Here is a 17,031-nt window from a genome sequence, read left to right as displayed (position 1 = left end):
CTAATGAAAAGTTTCCCTACGATATAAAGTGTTGTGATTTTTTATCCCTTAATTGAATTGGTGTTTTTGCCTGGATTTAGATCTGGGAATATTCAAAACCTATCAAGAATGTCAAACTCCTAAATTCTCATTTCCTTTCCTCCTACTGAAGCTTAAAGCAATAGTTCCGTATTTCAGAAAAATGTACTTATTTGCCTTCTTGCAAAGAGTTAGATGAGAAGATTGTTACCACTCTGAGACATAAGAGTGGTATCGATCTACTCATCTGACTCTCAGCAAGAAATTAATAACTGTATGTCTAGAAATGTCCATACATTTGTCACTTTGAGTTTGTCCATTACTGTACTTTGCTCCTAAACCACTGTTGTTACTATCTACATAAATGTGTCAGGCACAAGCAACTGGAGAGCATCTTAGTGATCACTCAGCAGTTCCACGAGACCCTAGAGCCCCTGAGCGAGTGGCTGGCCGCTACAGAGAAACACCTAACCAACTCTGAACCCATCGGCACTGAGACATCTAAGCTGGAAGATCAGATCTCTCTGCATAAGGTAATATCCATCATTTTACTTCATTACCATATGTTTTGGGATTTGTATGACCCAATCAGTTACTGTATGTCCATCTGAATTGAGTTTCATTTATTTTGCTTGTTACTTTTAAGTTTGTGCATTATTTCCCATTCCGTTTGTCATTCATTTCAGTTTTTATATTTTTGTTTTATGTGTGTGTTTGGTGTTTGTGTCACATGTCCTTGGTTTTATTTCCCATTCCCTGTGGTCAGGCCTTAGAGGAGGAGATTATGAATCACAGTAAAGACCTGTTACAGGCCGTCAGTCTGGGTCACATGCTCAAAACTGTGAGCTCAGTCGAGGAAAAGGAGTTTGTTCAGTCCAAATTGGACGCCACCCAGGCCAGTTTCATAGAGCTCCAGGAGCGATGCAGGAGAAAAGCTGAGATGCTGCAACAGGCTCTGGCTAACGCCCAGGTGTTTGGAGAGGACGAAGTGGCCCTCATGAACTGGCTCAACGAGGTGCACGCGAGGCTGAGCGAAGTGTCCGTGGAGGACTACAAAATAGATGTTCTTGAAAAGCAGCTGGCAGAACAACGGGTATACACTCCTCCTCAGGCCACACATTATGTTGTCCTTTCATTTCAGTTGCATTATTCACGTTTCAGTTGATTTAAGTGATTTGTGGGCCATGCATTGTTTACAGTGGGAAGTTTGTTTTCACTCTCAATGACTTTCTAAGGTTGTGGTTTCCTTTTAGGCACTACAAAGTGATATTGAGTTGAGGAAGAAGAATGTTGACCAAGCCATCTCTAATGGGATGGAGCTTCTGAAGCAAACAACAGGCATGTCTGACTTTATGACTTTCCTATCGCAGTTCATACAGTTAAGCAAACAATTCTGTCTCTGTAATACAGATCATCAGGTTTCTGGTCTTATTTTAGGAGCAGTTTAACAGTAGACAAAGTGTTTTTTTAAGAATCGTAAATGACAAAATTAGTTAAAATCTAATTTTCGGAAAGCACTGGTAGTGTCAGCTTATTTTAAGAAATGTTTCAACATTTTATGAAGTTATTTGCTTTTTTGCTAAGAATTAGAAAGAAGATATCACCACGAGTCTTCTCTTATCCAGCATTCCCAAAATGGCAGTGTATTCTTTTACTTATCAGAATTGTGTATGTAATTTGTTTTTAACATGCGTTCTTTCTTTGAAATATGTGGCTTTAAACACCATTTTGTTATTAAAACATCAGAATTTGTGCAGGATGCTGCTTACATGACTCTTCTGCTCTCTGTGTTCAGCCAAGCTAGCAGCACACTGTACTTCCTTACACTAAAGCAGAAATATGAAACTCCTTCAATATATAATATTTTACCATCTATTTTTAGGTGATGAGGTGGTTGTTATCCAAGGCAAACTGGATGGAATAAAAACAAAGTACGCTGAGATCAACTCTTTGAGTGACAGCGGGTTAAAGACATTGGAGCGGGTTTGGAGTCTCTCTACTAAGCTGCAGCATACCCATGAGGACCTGAGCTCGTGGCTCGAGAAAGTAGAGGCTGAGGTCAGCGCTTTTGCTGATCAGGAGCCAGTGGGCGAGCAGCTCATTCATGCACAAAGCAGGCAGAAGGTAAGAGTTTCTACAATAAAAGTTTAAGAATCTAATACCAAATGTGATCTTTAACATACAATACCTCTAACACTCAGTGAGCCGCTTTACAAAAACACATCTGTACATTCACTATGCTTAAGTTGGTGTTCTGTCATGTAATCTTGTCCAGGTGTTGTTGAAGGAAAGTAAAGACCAAAAACCCATGATGGACAAGCTGAATGAGTTAAGCAGCTCTCTCTTGGATCTGATCCCCTGGCACGCTCGTGAGGGTCTGGACAAGCTGGTGACTGAGGATAATGAGCGGTACAGAGCCGTCTGCGACACCGTCAGCCAGCAGGTCGACCAGATCAACGCTGATATACTCAAGTCACAGCAGGTAAACCAGAGAAACTGATTAAGAGCTTTTTTTCGTTCGTTTTCTCTTTCAGTTTTTTTGTTTTCATTTAATTGTCATCTTCTACTTTAATTTACATATTTAATTAGGAGTTGAAACGTTTTCCGCAATGGAAAATGTCAGTGATTTTTTTGTCTGTTTCCAGTTTGAACAGGCTGCAGACGCTGAACTCTCCTGGCTGACTGAAGCTGAGAGGAAGTTGCTGTCGATGGGCGAGATCAGGCTGGAGAAGGACCAAACCACAGCCCAGCTCCAAGCACAGAAGGTCAGCGTGTGTGTGTGTGTGTGTGTGTGTGTGTCTGTGTGTGTGTCTGTGTCTGTGTGTGTATTGACACAGGCCTTCCTTTGAACAAAGTACAGTAAACACAGCGGTTTTGTTTTGTTAAGCCAAACTCACTCTACCGGTTTTCCAGATCTTCTCCATGGACATTATGAGGCACAAAGATGCTGTGGACGATATTGTGAAAACAGGAAAGGCCATCATGAACACCAAAAACCCAGAGGAGAAAGAAATCTTGGAGGTGAAAAGAATGAATTTATAATTTGAAAGAAGTATTCATTAAGATGATGTACATAAGTTAATTGATCTTCTTGGTTTTCAATCAGGCCAGGACCCAGACACTCTTGGATCAGTACGGCATTGTCAGTCAGCTGAACTCGGAGCGCTATCTGCAGCTGGAACGAGCCCAGTCTCTGGCCAGTCAGTTCTGGGAGACCTGTGAGGAGATGTGGCCGTGGCTTCAGGAAACCTTGGGCGCCTTCAGCCAGCTGCCTCCACCCTCCATCGAGTATGAAACACTCAGGCAGCAGCAAGAGGAGCTGAGGGTAAGAAGCCAACAGAGGCAGATGTTCAGTACAGTAACACTTTTATTTAAGCAATGAAAAACTTAATGTGTCATATCCTTTTCCAGCAAATGCGTGAGCTGATTGCCGAGCACAAGCCCCACATCGACAAGATGAATAAGACCGGACCTCAGTTACTTGAAATCAGCCCAGTGGAGGGAGTGCCCATCAGAGAGAAGTACACAGCTACAGACCAACTTTACACCAAACTCAAGGCTGATGTCAAGCAGAGAGCTGCTACTCTGGATGAGGCCATCTCCAAATCCACCCAGGTGAGGAGCAGTGTTGTTCCCATTTTACATATTCAATTTGATGTCATAACAAAGTTTCAAGAAATTGCCGCTCACAGTGTTTTCATCGGCCCTGTCCATCCATCCAACATTTTAAAGAAATTCCATGTTTAAATGTTAACAATCTGCCATTAAACTAACATTTTCTAATGTAATAAAGCCACTTTGCTATGTCTGAAAAATAAATAACTATAATATTGGTTTCAAATAGAGTCCATAAGTAGTTATAACATAGTAGCTTTTTACATGATGACCATGTTTTACCATCTAAAGCTTTATGAATCATGATCATTTTGTATGAGGGCTGCAACAAATTAATATTTTTAATTAATCTCATTCATTGATTACTAATTGCAGTATTTTCTTGATTTATCGATTGATTCTATGAAATTTCAGAAAATAGTGGACAATTTCCATCCCAGTTTTCCAGAACTCAAGTTGACGTCCTCAAATATCTTGTTTTGTCAATCCAACGCTCCACTCGTCACACATTTTTTAGTTTTACAAATAATCTCAGTTTTCAATTACAGAGAACTTGTCTTGTTGTTTATTACATACAGTAAACATACTAAAATGAAATAAACAATAAAGCAAAGTACTGCAACAACCAGAGAACATAAATATATAATAAATATTACATTAAATATATAAAAGATTATAACAAATATGTACAATATAACTGAATAACAAATAGGTTTTACAGGATTGTTTCTTGTTATAGTACAGTGTCTTTCTCTAACACGAGTTAAACACGTTCCCAGCTTTCTTTACTGATATTACTATATGAAGTATAAAAACAAACCAAGGTGTTTCCTCTCCTCGTTCTCCACCAGTTCCATGATAAAATTGACCCGATGCTGGAATCCCTGGAACGGATCGCTGAACGCCTGCGGCAGCCTCCGTCCATCTCAGTGGAGGTTGACAAGATCAGGGAGCAGATTACTGAAAATAAATCTGTCTCTGTGGATTTGGAGAAGCTTCAGCCCTCTTATGAGACACTGAGGCAGCGAGGCGAGGAGATGATTGCACGATCTGTAGGAGCAGACAAGGACATGTCTGCCAAAGGTATGGTACATATTATATTATCTTATTTTTTTTATTTAATTGTATTCCCTATCTTTTTTATTTAATTGAATCCAGTTAGAAGGGTTACACCATAATATGGCTGTGGGATAATTATAAGAGCCAATTAGACAAATAGCATAACAAAGGAAAAATATCAGAGGCATACTAAACACAATCACTGGCTAAACCTTTAGTTCTTCCCCTATAAAACATGTGCAATCATTCTTAAAATCCTTGCCCGAAAATCTAAGTTCAGACGTTTTTGTTCGATTCCAAAAGCTTTCCTCCAGGTGTGGCTTTAATGGGAATGCTGTTCTTGTTTTAGGTACAAAGCAAGACCAAGAGACCAAGCAGTTCCTCATTAAAACCTGTGAATGTGCGAGATGTTTTCCCCATCACACACAGCTGACGAATACATGCTGATTTGTGGTCTTCTGTTTGTATTCCACATTTTATGTTGTTAATTGATCTATTGTATATTCATTTTATTTATTTTTTTACCCCCTCAAGTTGTACAAGACAAACTGGACCAGATGGTGTTCCTCTGGAACGACATCCAGGCCTTACTGGAGGAGCGGGAGGCGAAGCTGCTGGATGTGATGGACCTGGCAGACAAGTTCTGGTGCGACCACTGCGCTCTCATCGTCACCATCAAAGACAGCCAGGACCTGCTAAGAGAGCTGGAGGAGCCCGGAGTCGATCCTTCGGTCGTCAAACAGCAGCAGGAGTTTGTCGAGGTAGACAGATGCCCAAAATTAAATTATTAAATCAACCAATGGGTAATTAAGACTTAAGGAGCCTTTCTTTGTTTTAACGGCTGCCTTTTGTTTCTACAGGGATTTAAGGAGGAGATTGATGGGCTGCAGGAAGAGCTTGATGTGGTTCAAATCCAGGGTGCAGAGCTTATGACTGCCTGCGGGGAACCTGATAAACCTGTGATAAAGAAAAGTATTGATGAGGTAATAGATAACATTTAAAACTATCTTTACAAAGACATAGTTTTTCTGTTTTAATTGCTGGTACTCTGGAGTTTCCATATGACTTGTGGTGAAGTACTCGTGTTATTTTTTCCAGGTGAATTCAGCATGGGAAAATCTTAATAAGACTTGGAAGGAGAGAGTAGAGAGGCTGGAAGAAGCCATGCAGGCTGCTGTGCAGTTCCAGGATGGTCTGCAGGTACTTTGATCATAGCTTCATTGTATTTGAAAGGAATAATCTGAAGTAATTCTCTGAATGTAGTGGGACACAGTAATATGTTTTCAAAGCTTCTGAAACCTACCCCAAATCCTAATGTTACTGATGCAACAGACTTTTTTCATTAGTTGATTTTTGTTTGTCTTTATTGTATAACTTATTCTAAAATTAAATTGTTCATGGAGACATGTACGTGCATTTAAAGTTAAACACAACGTTTAAGGCACTCAAATGAAACCACAGATTGCAGGGCTTTTTTATTGCACACGATTGAAGTGATACAACATTTTATGAGGGACCTATTCATTTGGAAACAATAAACACCAACCACAGTGCTGCACTAAATTCGGCTCAAACTTGAACTAGTGTATAAAGTTCTTCTAAGATCTTTTCATGGTAGGAAAGTAGGAGTCCTCTTCACGGCTGATTTCATTTTACCAACTTTAAGGATCACACTTCATAAGATGATAGTATTTAAGTTTAATGCTTGTTTTTCATTTGTTTGTGTTTTATGTGTTTACCTAATATGTCAACTACATAGACCAACTGTGAGATTTAGTGCATAACATGGCACTAGATGCGAAACATGACTCCCTGTGCACTAAGCTTTGTTTCCTCTTAGTAACAATGGTTACCCACCTTGTACGCAGGGCATGTTTGACTGGGTGGATATTCTGGAGAGCAAACTGGATTCAATGTCACCTGTAGGCACAGACCTGGAAACTGTCAAGCAGCAGATGGTAGAACTCAAGGTAAAGTGTTGTATTTGCAACATCACTTATGCTCTTATTAATGTACTTCTTTAACTTTACTGCAGTGCTACAAAGGCTCTGTAATATACCAGCTGTGTTTATGTTCAGTGCTTGATTCATATAACCTGTCCCAATTGGTACAAAAGCTCTATAAAAGCAGCTTCATAAAGTAGTCACATTGTCTTCGATGTACAATAAGACAAATCTTGTGCTGAAAAGGCATAGTCAGTAGGTCCAGATGTTTTGCCCACAAAGCTTTGTACTTGTGTTGACTGATTGGGTTGTACCACTGTATGTGCTGTATGTATCAGGAGTTCAAAGGAGAGGCGTACCAGCTGCAGATCGAGATGGAGCGCCTGAACCACCAGGCAGGCCTCCTGCTGAAAAAGGTGACGGAGGAGGCCGATCGCAGCGCCATCCAGGAGCCAATGTCTGAGCTCAAGATGCTCTGGGAAAACCTGGATGAGAAGATCATCAGCCGACAGGTCAGAAAAGGGAAACATGTAGAGGGAAAGCTTCATTCACACTTTTCAATGTGGCAATATGCTGTTACAGTATGTAATAACTCTCTATGAATTTAAATAGTTCCTTATGGACTATAAAAAAGACTCAACAATGGATCAAACAGGCTGTGGAATATTATGTGTGCTATGCCTGTCAAGTGCTTTCACACGCTGCAATATCTACTGGTTTCTTCTGTCCTTAATCCAGCACAAACTGGAGGGAGGCCTTCTGGCACTGGGCCAGTTCCAGCACGCACTGGACGAGGTTCTGGCCTGGATGAGCCACACCGAGGAGCTGCTCAATGACCAGAGGAAGGCTGGAGGAGACCCCAAAGCTGTCGAGATAGAGCTCGCCAAGCATCATGTATGACAAAAGTAGTTTTTTTTTTCTCCATGCAAATTCAAATATGTAAGGTACCTTTAAATAACCATGGGTTTAGCAAATGAGCTTCAGAAAAAGAACAAGGAGGCAGTAGGTTCATCATCCTGAATTGTTGCACTTTTACCCATGCAGACTTAGTTTTGTCCTTCGTGCTTCAGATCCATCCACCCAACATCTCACCATTTCTGGCTGCTTTAACTCTACAGGTTCTCCAGAATGATGTGTTGGCTCATAAGGCGACAGTTGAGACGGTCAATAAGGCCGGTAATGATTTGGTGGAGTCCAGCGCTGGTGAGGAAGCTTCCGGTCTGCAGAGCAAACTGGAGAACCTGAACCAGCGGTGGAAAGCCATCCTGGAGAAGTCGGGTCAGAGGAAGCAACAGCTAGAGAGTGCTCTGCTTCAGGTACTGTATGAAAAATTATTTTCATCACAATGTAATAGGCTCTCCCAGGGGAGCAAGTAAGTTATGTCAAAGTATAAATAAATTGTTTTGGAGGGGTGAGCTCCATCACTGCCCCCCCTCCTCATTCCTTTTCTATTCATAACTTTGACTTTTAGCAGGGTACTATGATGTGAGTAACAGAAATATGTCCTGGATTTAGATTTTTATTCAAATTTCTTTTTGAAAAGTTCCTTTAAAAGACATAATCCATCCCAGGTTTAGAGTATTCATATATATAAAAACAAAAGTGCCAAAAAAATCCAATCAAAGATTTCATTTGGAACCCAGTTAACTTACAACTTTTTAACAGCAACACTTATTTGTGTGATTTGTGATCACCGGCTTTATTTTGTTACATTTCAGGCTTTTTAATTTATACTGCTGAATACCAAAGACACTTTTGGTTGCTAAATGAATGAATTAATAACTCCGACATCGTCCTCCCTGAGCAATAGGTTGCTAACAATGAGTGTGTGTGACACCTTTTGTCCTGACTCAGGTTGTATTGTGTTGTAGGCCCAAGGTTTCCATGGTGAGATAGAAGATATGCAGCAATGGCTGAAAGACACGGAACGTCAGCTGTTGGCATCAAAGGCTGTGGGAGGCTTACCAGACACGGCCCGGGAGCAGCTTAACACCCATCTGGTATGTGTTTAACAATATGAAAGGCTGTATACAGATGGCAGGCTAGTAAGGAGACAGCGATGTCTTTTCTGTGTTTTATCTGAAGTGTGAAAATTAAATGACATTGCAAAATACACTACTTGCACCCCCCTGCAGAAGAAGACAAAAAGCCTTTTAAAGCGTTTCAAATTGATTCAGCCATGTCTGACTATAATGAATTTAGGAATGTCTCCCTTTTTTGTTTTCCTTTTCTCTAATGGAGAAACCCGAGACATTTTCACAACAAACTCTGCCTGAAGAAGCATTAGTATTGACATTTTATGGAACCAAAAACAGAGGGATCACTCGTGGGAACATGCCTCTGAGAGTCTAATTCTTCACCATTTTTAGAGTGGATTTAGACTAACATAAAAATGAAGTGCACTAACAAACTCATATTGTTATCCCAAACTAAAGCAGAGCTGTAATGTGGTCTCTTTGACGAAAGCCCCGCTCCCCTCATGTCATTGTGTCTTGTTGTCTTGCAGGAGTTGTGTTCTGCCTTCGAGGTAAAGGAGGAGCTGTACCAGGAGCTGATGAACAAGGGTCACCAGCTGCTCGCCATAACACCTGAGGGTCCAGACAGCAACACGGAGCAGGACCTCGCCAACCTGAAGGACAAATGGGAAGCCGTGCAGGGGAAGGTTGTGGAGAGAAAGGTATGCAGCCAAGAGTTGTGGTGAGGACGGTAGACTTACACTGCTCTCGGCTTGATGATTCACAACTTCAGCTTTAGGTCCCAGTGAGAGATCGCTGACATACACTTGAGCCATGCCTGTAAGCCTCTAATCCCAGTGCCGATAATGAACGGTGTAAGGACGGCGTGCTGGCAGTGACACACAGGATGTGGTTACACTGTAGATCACAGCAGGCGAGTTACTGTCTGAGTCAGCGTGGAACAACTGCGGTCTTCTCTCGTATGTTGCCACAGTGAACACTTGACAAGTGCATAAAATAAATAAATGAGCTAAGTTAATATTTGAGCCAAAATAGAGACTCATCAATTAATATGTTGTTATTTCGGAAATCTTATTTATATGTTATTCCGTTGTGACAACATTTTATTCACTTTTGTTGCTACAATAAATAAATATCATCATTTCAACATATCAACATGGCAAAAAAGATCAATCTTCTCTCCCTCACCACTCTCACTCCAGATATGGAGCTTCTCATTCTGGCTGCTTGAGAGTTTGCTGTACCATTTTGCTTTTGCTTCCTATTTACTTTGGTCCTGTTCCCAGGAATTCAAAGTCTGGTAAATCTTAGAGCTGCAGAGAGTTTCAGCTGCTGGCCAAACTCTCTCAAGCAATGTGACACTTAAGCAATGTTGAGTGAGTCGGGCACATTTTCCAAGGAGAAAAGAGTTTATTCAAATAATAGAATAAGTAGTGACTATTAAACCGCAAGTCTTTATTTAACAAGACTCTCAACATGACCCACAGTATATGAGAGAAACATGTTATTACCCATAACTCTCATCAGGTCTGTAATGTCATTAACACAGCATTAATGATGCTGTAGCAAATGGATGTTTTCCAACGATGAAGTCACTGTGGATGTTTCTCTCATTCAATTAAAAGCTCATCATTCCATTTCTGCTTCCCCTTCAGCCTCTCCAGAGATGTTAACTTCCTCCGTTTAAACAGAGGTCATGTTCGGCACAATTGAAGTGTAATTGTTTTTTCCCGTTCTCTTGATCTAGTGTTATGGCAACCAAGCGGTTTGTTTTGTCAGCAGCAGGGTCCAGGTTATAATAGTGCCCTGTTTAGAGAGAATTATTATTTTAGAGATTATTTCCATCACTATGCATGATGGAGCCTAATGATGTGTTGTGTCTACAGGTGAAACTAGAAGAAGCCTTGACGCTGGCCACGGATTTCCACAACTCTCTGCAGGACTTCATCAACTGGCTCACCCAAGGAGAGCAGACGCTGAACATGGTTTCCCCTGCCTCCCTCATACTGGATACCATCATGTTTCAGATTGATGAGCATAAGGTAATGTTTGTACAGAGAGGATGGTTACACAGCCTCTGAAGTCAAATAAAAGTGCTAATGACGTGATTGCTTTTTTTTCTGAAGCTAAGCGGGAGCGTTTTTAAGCAGTTCTCGGCTTTTATCCAGCTGCTATGATAGTGCGTCATTTCTTTAGCCAGTGAAAAAGTATAAGTTATATCAGTGTCATATATAAAATGGCACTTATGTTAACTAAATCATCATTCAGCTTTGCCATCAAGCCAACATTGACTTAATGACTCCATCTGTTTTATCATTCAGAACAAAGCTCATTAGCACACGTGAATAACATTACCTCCTCTGTCAATTTAAAAGCCTGTACTCCGTTTTGATATTATAACACCTGACCTAAACCTCTCTCCTCTCTGGGCTGTGCAGATGTTTGTGACAGAGGTGAACTCCCACAGGGAACACATCATTGAACTGGACAAGACAGGAACCCATTTGAAGTACTTCAGCCAGAAACAGGATGTGGTCCTGATCAAGAACCTGCTGCTCAGCGTGCAAGGCCGCTGGGAGAAGCTGGTGCAGCGGTCTGTTGAGCGAGGTCGTCTGCTGGATGACGCCAGGAAAAGGGCCAAACAGGTATGGACTAAATGGACTTTGTTTCACTTCTGTAAGGACTTTTCTATTGTCATTGGAAAGCTCTGGAAATAGTATATCAAGCATGTTTCTTATTCTGTCTTCAGCTTATTACAGCACATTCGTTAGTGTATGCCTTTTTCTGTTCCTTGGGCCTGAAAAGCTAATCATCTGAACATGTAACAGGACTCGGCCATAAATCAAGTGAAATCATACTTTTTTCAAAATGCTTTATTTGTTTCTTTATCCTTCATTAGTTCCATGAAACTTGGAATAAACTGATGGAGTGGTTGGACGAATCTGAGAAGACTCTGGATTCAGAAGTGGAAATTGCCAACGATCCAGACAAAATCAAGACGCAGCTGGCGCAGCACAAGGTGACTGAGCGTTGTCTTGTCACGCTTTACTGGGGAAAAGAATGAAAGTTAAAATAGCCAGGCACCTTTGGCAGCAGAGTTTCATTTATTTAACAGAAACAGCATCTGCATCCAAACCATTTTCTTTTTTTACAAGTCAGAATAATGAGACCGTTTAAGTGCCATGTTTAATGTGCGATATATGAGTGTTGGAAGCAAACGATTCCAACAGCAAAAGCTATTTATGGGAATCACAGGATCTACAGAATGTGTTAGTCGTGCATGTGCTTGCAATACAGACTACCCAGTCCTCTCTGTTTGTCTCTGCAGTGTTATGTGGGGATATTGTGCTAATCCTATCATAATCCCGGGATGGACCAAATGTAACAGGAGTGATCTTGCTTTTGGATAATCTCTGTGGAGCAGTGGCTCTTGAGTTTTAACCCCTTTTTTTGTTACCCTCACAGAATACTGTCTCCTTTTTCTCACAAAACACACACACACACACATGCCAACAATAGCAGGAAAGAGAACTCTGTGAATCTAAATCATAAGACTTAAAACAATCCACTAAAATTAAGAAAAAAATCCTTAATTGTTTGGAGGTTGGAGCTTTTTGATGACAGTGTTTCTCATACACAGGAGTTCCAAAAAGCTGTGGGCAGCAAACACTCCGTGTACGATACCACCACTCGAACAGGGCGGGCCTTGAAAGACAAGACCTCCCTTCGGGATGATAATCAGAAATTGGACGACATGTTGAGTGAACTGAGGGACAAATGGGACACCGTTTGTGGCAAATCGGTAGAAAGGTAAGGATACATCTTCCCAAATCTTTTGCTGAATTCAACCCCATCAACTACTAGTCAAACTATTTGCAGTAAGATTTTTCATTCACTGTTAATGATTCATGCTCTCACGCAGACAAAACAAGCTCGAGGAGGCCCTGTTGTTCTCCGGCCAGTTTACAGACGCTCTCCAGGCTCTCATTGACTGGCTGTACAGAGTGGAACCTCAGCTGGCTGAGGACCAGCCCGTACACGGAGACATAGACCTGGTTCTCAACCTGATAGACAACCACAAGGTAGGAAACAACACCAGACCACATCTAGGGCTGCTCTAGCCTGACAAGCCAGACCCACATCAAGATGTTTGGTCTGGGAACTCACCATTGACAGAGCTCAATCCGAGGGGCGGGATAAACGGTTGTCTTTCAAATTCCCTTTGCACGCAATAGGATAGCGCTACAACCAGGCAGAGCAACGAAGAAGGTAGCAGAGCTAGTTGATAGATTAAACTTTAAACTTTTGCTGTATCCGGTCGGCAGAACTCCGAACACATCTTCCTTTTTTAAGAATGACTTCAGTGCCGTTCTTTGTTCTTTTCTCAAAGAAAAGCTTAACTCCAAGTCTTCCAGAAGACAGCTGTTCCCAGCAGCAGCAGCCATAAGCCCGCCCACTGACTCTATACACAATGTGATTGGCCTGACCAGAGTTTGGTTTTTCCAGCTCGCAAGTCAACGGAGAGTGCCTAGACCCCCCTGGCTGCAAATTAAATTTGCTGCCTCTAGGGTGCATCAAGATTTCTAGGCTAGGGCTGCTAGGTAATGGAAAAAAAACATAATGACAATTATTTTTGGTCAATATTGAAATCACGATTATTTAACAAGATTACTCATTGACTATTGGAAAGATATTGCATTTATTTAACTTAATCAACAGAGAAAACACATTGAACTGGGAAATTTCCCTTAATACTTTTCCCGTTTAAACTTTTTTTTTTCTATTCAGAACACAAGACAAAATAAGAGTTTACTTGCAAAAAGTAATTCGCAAAATAATAGTTTTTTCTCGATTACATTGTTTTTGTGATCGCTAGGAGCCGAAATCAAAATAGATCAAAGTTTGATTAATTGCACTGCCCTAACCACATCACAGCATGACCCAAAAGCTTGTGTTGACCTGCTGGCTGAACGTCATAAAAAGTCTTCAGTTGCAGCATCGAAACCCAACTTCAAAAGCATAAAGGTTTTCACTGCTGTATTAACACCACCATTTCCTTTCATCACTGATTGTTTCTCATCACAAAAGACAACAAAGGACATTTAAACCACGCCAGGGTTGGACTTTAAATTCAAACAACAAAAGGGCTAGCATTGCAGTACCTTTTCATTGAGAGTCCCTGTTCTGTAAAGTTTTCTGTCTAGCAAAGATGTCTGGAAAACTGATGTTATGTTTGGACACTCCCAATCTTAGTATTAATAATAACTGCACTACATCAGCAGCAGAAGTCATTCTTTTTCTGTTGCACCAGCAGCTGTGACTCTGTTGAAGTGTAATATTGTAATCCACAAGTACAATTTCCCTCTGTACTTTTTTTCTCTGATTGGTTGCTGCAGGTTTTCCAAAAGGAGTTAGGAAAGAGGACAGGTAGCGTTCAGGCCCTCAAACGTTCAGCCAAGGAGCTGATTGAGAGCAGTCACGATGACTCGTCCTGGGTCAAAGTTCAGATGCAGGAGCTGGGAACTCGCTGGGAGACGGTGTGCAACCTCTCAGTGTCCAAACAGGCCCGTCTGGAGCAGGCCCTGTGTCAGGTTGGTACTGTGGAGCCCCTACTGTCCAGTCGTTAGATACCAGGTAAACTGACTCTATGAGCATGACTGATCTGTATCCTCTGGCTGCAGGCTGAGGAGTTTCACTCGACTGTTCATATCCTGCTGGAGTGGCTGGCTGAGGCAGAGCAGAGTTTGCGTTTCCATGGCAGCCTGCCTGATGATGAGGAGGCTCTGCAGGCACTTATCGAACAACACAAGGCAAGCAATGCAAATATTTATATAGTTTTATCTGAAGCAGAACTTTAGGTTTATATTAAAATGTTACATTTTGACAGTTTTGGTTGTTTTAATAAATAAATGTAACATGCTGGCATAAATATTTTGTCTTTTGCTTGAGTAAACTTAAAGTCTTAAAGTTAAGACCCTAATTCTGTAATTGGAACAAGAAGATGCCATGTCATCTTTCATGCAAAAAATGCTAAGATATTTATCTTAGTTATGATTCCATTGTAATAAAATAGCTCTGCCTTGCTTGCATTTTAAAACAACTTCATGAGCAGTGCTTCCTTTTTATGTTTGTTGAAGAGAATCCACTTGTAAATCTTCTCGTTCCCATTTGCTATTTTTAAGGAGTTCATGAAGAAACTGGAGGAAAAGCGAGTGGCTCTAAATAAAGCAACCAGTCTGGGGGAGGCCATTCTGGTAATCTGCCATCCAGACTCAATCACTACCATCAAACACTGGAACACCATCATTAAAGCCCGGCTCGAAGAGGTCAGTTCACAGCTGCATGCATGCCTTTCATACCCACAGGTATGATGGAGCACAATTACACAATCTGGATGCTTCAAGCAACAATAGACTTCCTCCAGATTTTTGCAAAAATTACTAAATTCACATTTTGTGGTGGCACGTGTGTGTCTCATCACACAAAAGGAATTGCTCTGTGTCTGTTCAATATGAGTAATGTGTGTAATGTTACTGTTACAGGTGCAGGCTTGGGCGAGGCAGCACCAGCAGCGGCTGGCCGCGGCCCTCACTGAGTTGTTAGCCACTCGGGAGCTCCTGGAGAATCTGCTGACTTGGCTACAGTGGGCTGAGACCAACCTCAACGATAAGGACAAAGAGCAGCTGCCGCAGGAGATCGAGGAGGTCAAAAGTCTCATAAACTCTAGCATAGTTTTTCAGTAATTTAGATTTTTCACAGTACCGTAGTTGACTGCAAGTGTACATGAACCAAACACTTTTGCCTGCAGGCGTTCATGGAGGAAATGACCAGGAAGCAACCAGATGTTGACAAAATCACTAAGACACACAAAAGGAAGCCTGCTGTGGAGCCCCCAGTCCAGTCTCACATCCCTGTCCTCGACAAAGCAAGAAGTGGAAGTATGTATCCCACAAATACCCCCACATAGAGCGTGACCTGAGCCATCTGGCCCAGTGTTTAGTCACTGCAGGGAGATGCAACATCCTCATCGTGTCCATTTTAGCACCTGGAATGATGTCATTGATAATGTATTCCTCCTGTTTCCATTGTGAGAGCACAGTCACTATGAAAGTTTATGTCTTTCACTTGCAGGAAAACGTTCTCCTACACAAACGATGTATGCGTCAGCAACACAACCTCCCATTGAAACCAAGAACCCGCGGGTTAACCTGCTGGTCACTAAGTGGCAGCACGTGTGGCTGCTGGCTTTGGACCGAAGGAGGAAACTCAATGACGCCTTGGACAGACTGGATGAGGTAATCAAGTTCAGGTTTTACACAGATCCGCTCTCAGTATGATTGCAAGCAGTTTGGTTTCTGCAAAGTTGTGCTCATATCACCCTTTGTTGCTTCTGTGCAGTTGAAGGAATTTGCCAACTTTGACTTTGATGTGTGGCGGAAGCGCTACATGCGCTGGATGAACCATAAAAAGTCCCGTGTCATGGACTTCTTCCGCCGCATTGACAAAGATCAAGATGGCAAGGTGACCCGACAGGAGTTCATAGAGGGCATCCTCTCCTCCAGTAAGTGTCCAACTTACAAACTCACAACTAAACAGCATGTATATCAGCCAGCCAAAATTCTCATTTTGTACCACTTTAATGGCTCTTCTATAGAATTCCCCACCAGTCGTCTGGAGATGAGTGCTGTGGCAGACATATTTGACAGAGATGGAGACGGATACATTGACTACTATGAGTTTGTGGCAGCTCTTCATCCAAACAAGGACGCTTACAAACCGCTGACAGACGCTGACAAAATTGAAGATGAGGTGATACGAACTCTCATGCCCAGAATTTCTAAATGTAAACCTAGAGATGTGTTTAGGGACTTACGCTTCAATTAAATGTTCTCTGTTTGTAGGTGACACGACAAGTAGCAAAATGCAAATGTACAAAACGATTCCAAGTGGAGCAAATTGGTGCAAACAAATACCGGGTAAGCAGATTTTAACTAAACATTTTCTCAAGAGCAAATGTTTCAACAAATACAAGCAATTATTGTGAAATGTTTTAAATACCAGTAGCTTGGTTTCACTGAAGAGTAAGTGCTGCATTAAAAAAGCCAATGCATGGTAAAAACTCTAACCTTTCTACATTTTTTTTTTTTTTATTCTTCCTCACATCACCAGTTCTACCTTGGAAACCAGGTACATATGAAAGTCCTCTTCTGTTTTATTCCCCTCTGTTCTGTGCCTTATCAAGCCTTATGTGCTTTTTCATTTACCATGTTTGTTTTCTAATTAACACTCTCAGCCCAGATTCCTGGCTGGCGTTTACAGACTGAAACTCAGAAGTAGAAATAAACATCTATGGCCATAATTTAATCCATAAGATTAACTGGCCTAAAATGTGTTTTCAGTCTAATATAACACTTTTATTT

At 41.4% G+C, this 17,031-nt stretch overlaps 1 protein-coding gene across 3 annotated transcripts in view; it reads left to right on the top strand.

Moving 5' to 3' along the window:
* Positions 1-17,031, top strand: part of dst (dystonin) — a 107,193-nt gene that overhangs the window by 81,724 nt on the left and 8,438 nt on the right. For all 3 annotated transcript variants that reach the window (XM_039784873.1, XM_039784875.1, XM_039784874.1), the window contains 34 exons: positions 392-551; positions 785-1,111; positions 1,272-1,356; positions 1,901-2,142; positions 2,294-2,500; positions 2,664-2,783; positions 2,932-3,039; positions 3,125-3,343; positions 3,430-3,633; positions 4,485-4,716; positions 5,227-5,453; positions 5,553-5,675; positions 5,791-5,892; positions 6,561-6,662; positions 6,974-7,147; positions 7,374-7,529; positions 7,754-7,951; positions 8,507-8,635; positions 9,142-9,312; positions 10,498-10,653; positions 11,050-11,256; positions 11,511-11,630; positions 12,252-12,421; positions 12,534-12,693; positions 14,008-14,202; positions 14,293-14,421; positions 14,794-14,937; positions 15,154-15,342; positions 15,420-15,549; positions 15,743-15,906; positions 16,010-16,172; positions 16,266-16,420; positions 16,513-16,587; positions 16,781-16,798. In XM_039784873.1, the coding sequence (XP_039640807.1) occupies positions 392-551; positions 785-1,111; positions 1,272-1,356; positions 1,901-2,142; positions 2,294-2,500; positions 2,664-2,783; positions 2,932-3,039; positions 3,125-3,343; positions 3,430-3,633; positions 4,485-4,716; positions 5,227-5,453; positions 5,553-5,675; positions 5,791-5,892; positions 6,561-6,662; positions 6,974-7,147; positions 7,374-7,529; positions 7,754-7,951; positions 8,507-8,635; positions 9,142-9,312; positions 10,498-10,653; positions 11,050-11,256; positions 11,511-11,630; positions 12,252-12,421; positions 12,534-12,693; positions 14,008-14,202; positions 14,293-14,421; positions 14,794-14,937; positions 15,154-15,342; positions 15,420-15,549; positions 15,743-15,906; positions 16,010-16,172; positions 16,266-16,420; positions 16,513-16,587; positions 16,781-16,798 (5,461 nt within the window). The remainder of the gene's footprint in view (positions 1-391; positions 552-784; positions 1,112-1,271; positions 1,357-1,900; positions 2,143-2,293; positions 2,501-2,663; positions 2,784-2,931; positions 3,040-3,124; positions 3,344-3,429; positions 3,634-4,484; positions 4,717-5,226; positions 5,454-5,552; positions 5,676-5,790; positions 5,893-6,560; positions 6,663-6,973; positions 7,148-7,373; positions 7,530-7,753; positions 7,952-8,506; positions 8,636-9,141; positions 9,313-10,497; positions 10,654-11,049; positions 11,257-11,510; positions 11,631-12,251; positions 12,422-12,533; positions 12,694-14,007; positions 14,203-14,292; positions 14,422-14,793; positions 14,938-15,153; positions 15,343-15,419; positions 15,550-15,742; positions 15,907-16,009; positions 16,173-16,265; positions 16,421-16,512; positions 16,588-16,780; positions 16,799-17,031) is intronic.

The sequence above is a fragment of the Perca fluviatilis genome, chromosome 19 (genome assembly GCF_010015445.1).
Source record: "Perca fluviatilis chromosome 19, GENO_Pfluv_1.0, whole genome shotgun sequence".
Classification (NCBI taxonomy): Eukaryota; Metazoa; Chordata; class Actinopteri; order Perciformes; family Percidae; genus Perca; species Perca fluviatilis.
This window is presented reverse-complemented; position numbering and strand designations above follow the sequence as displayed.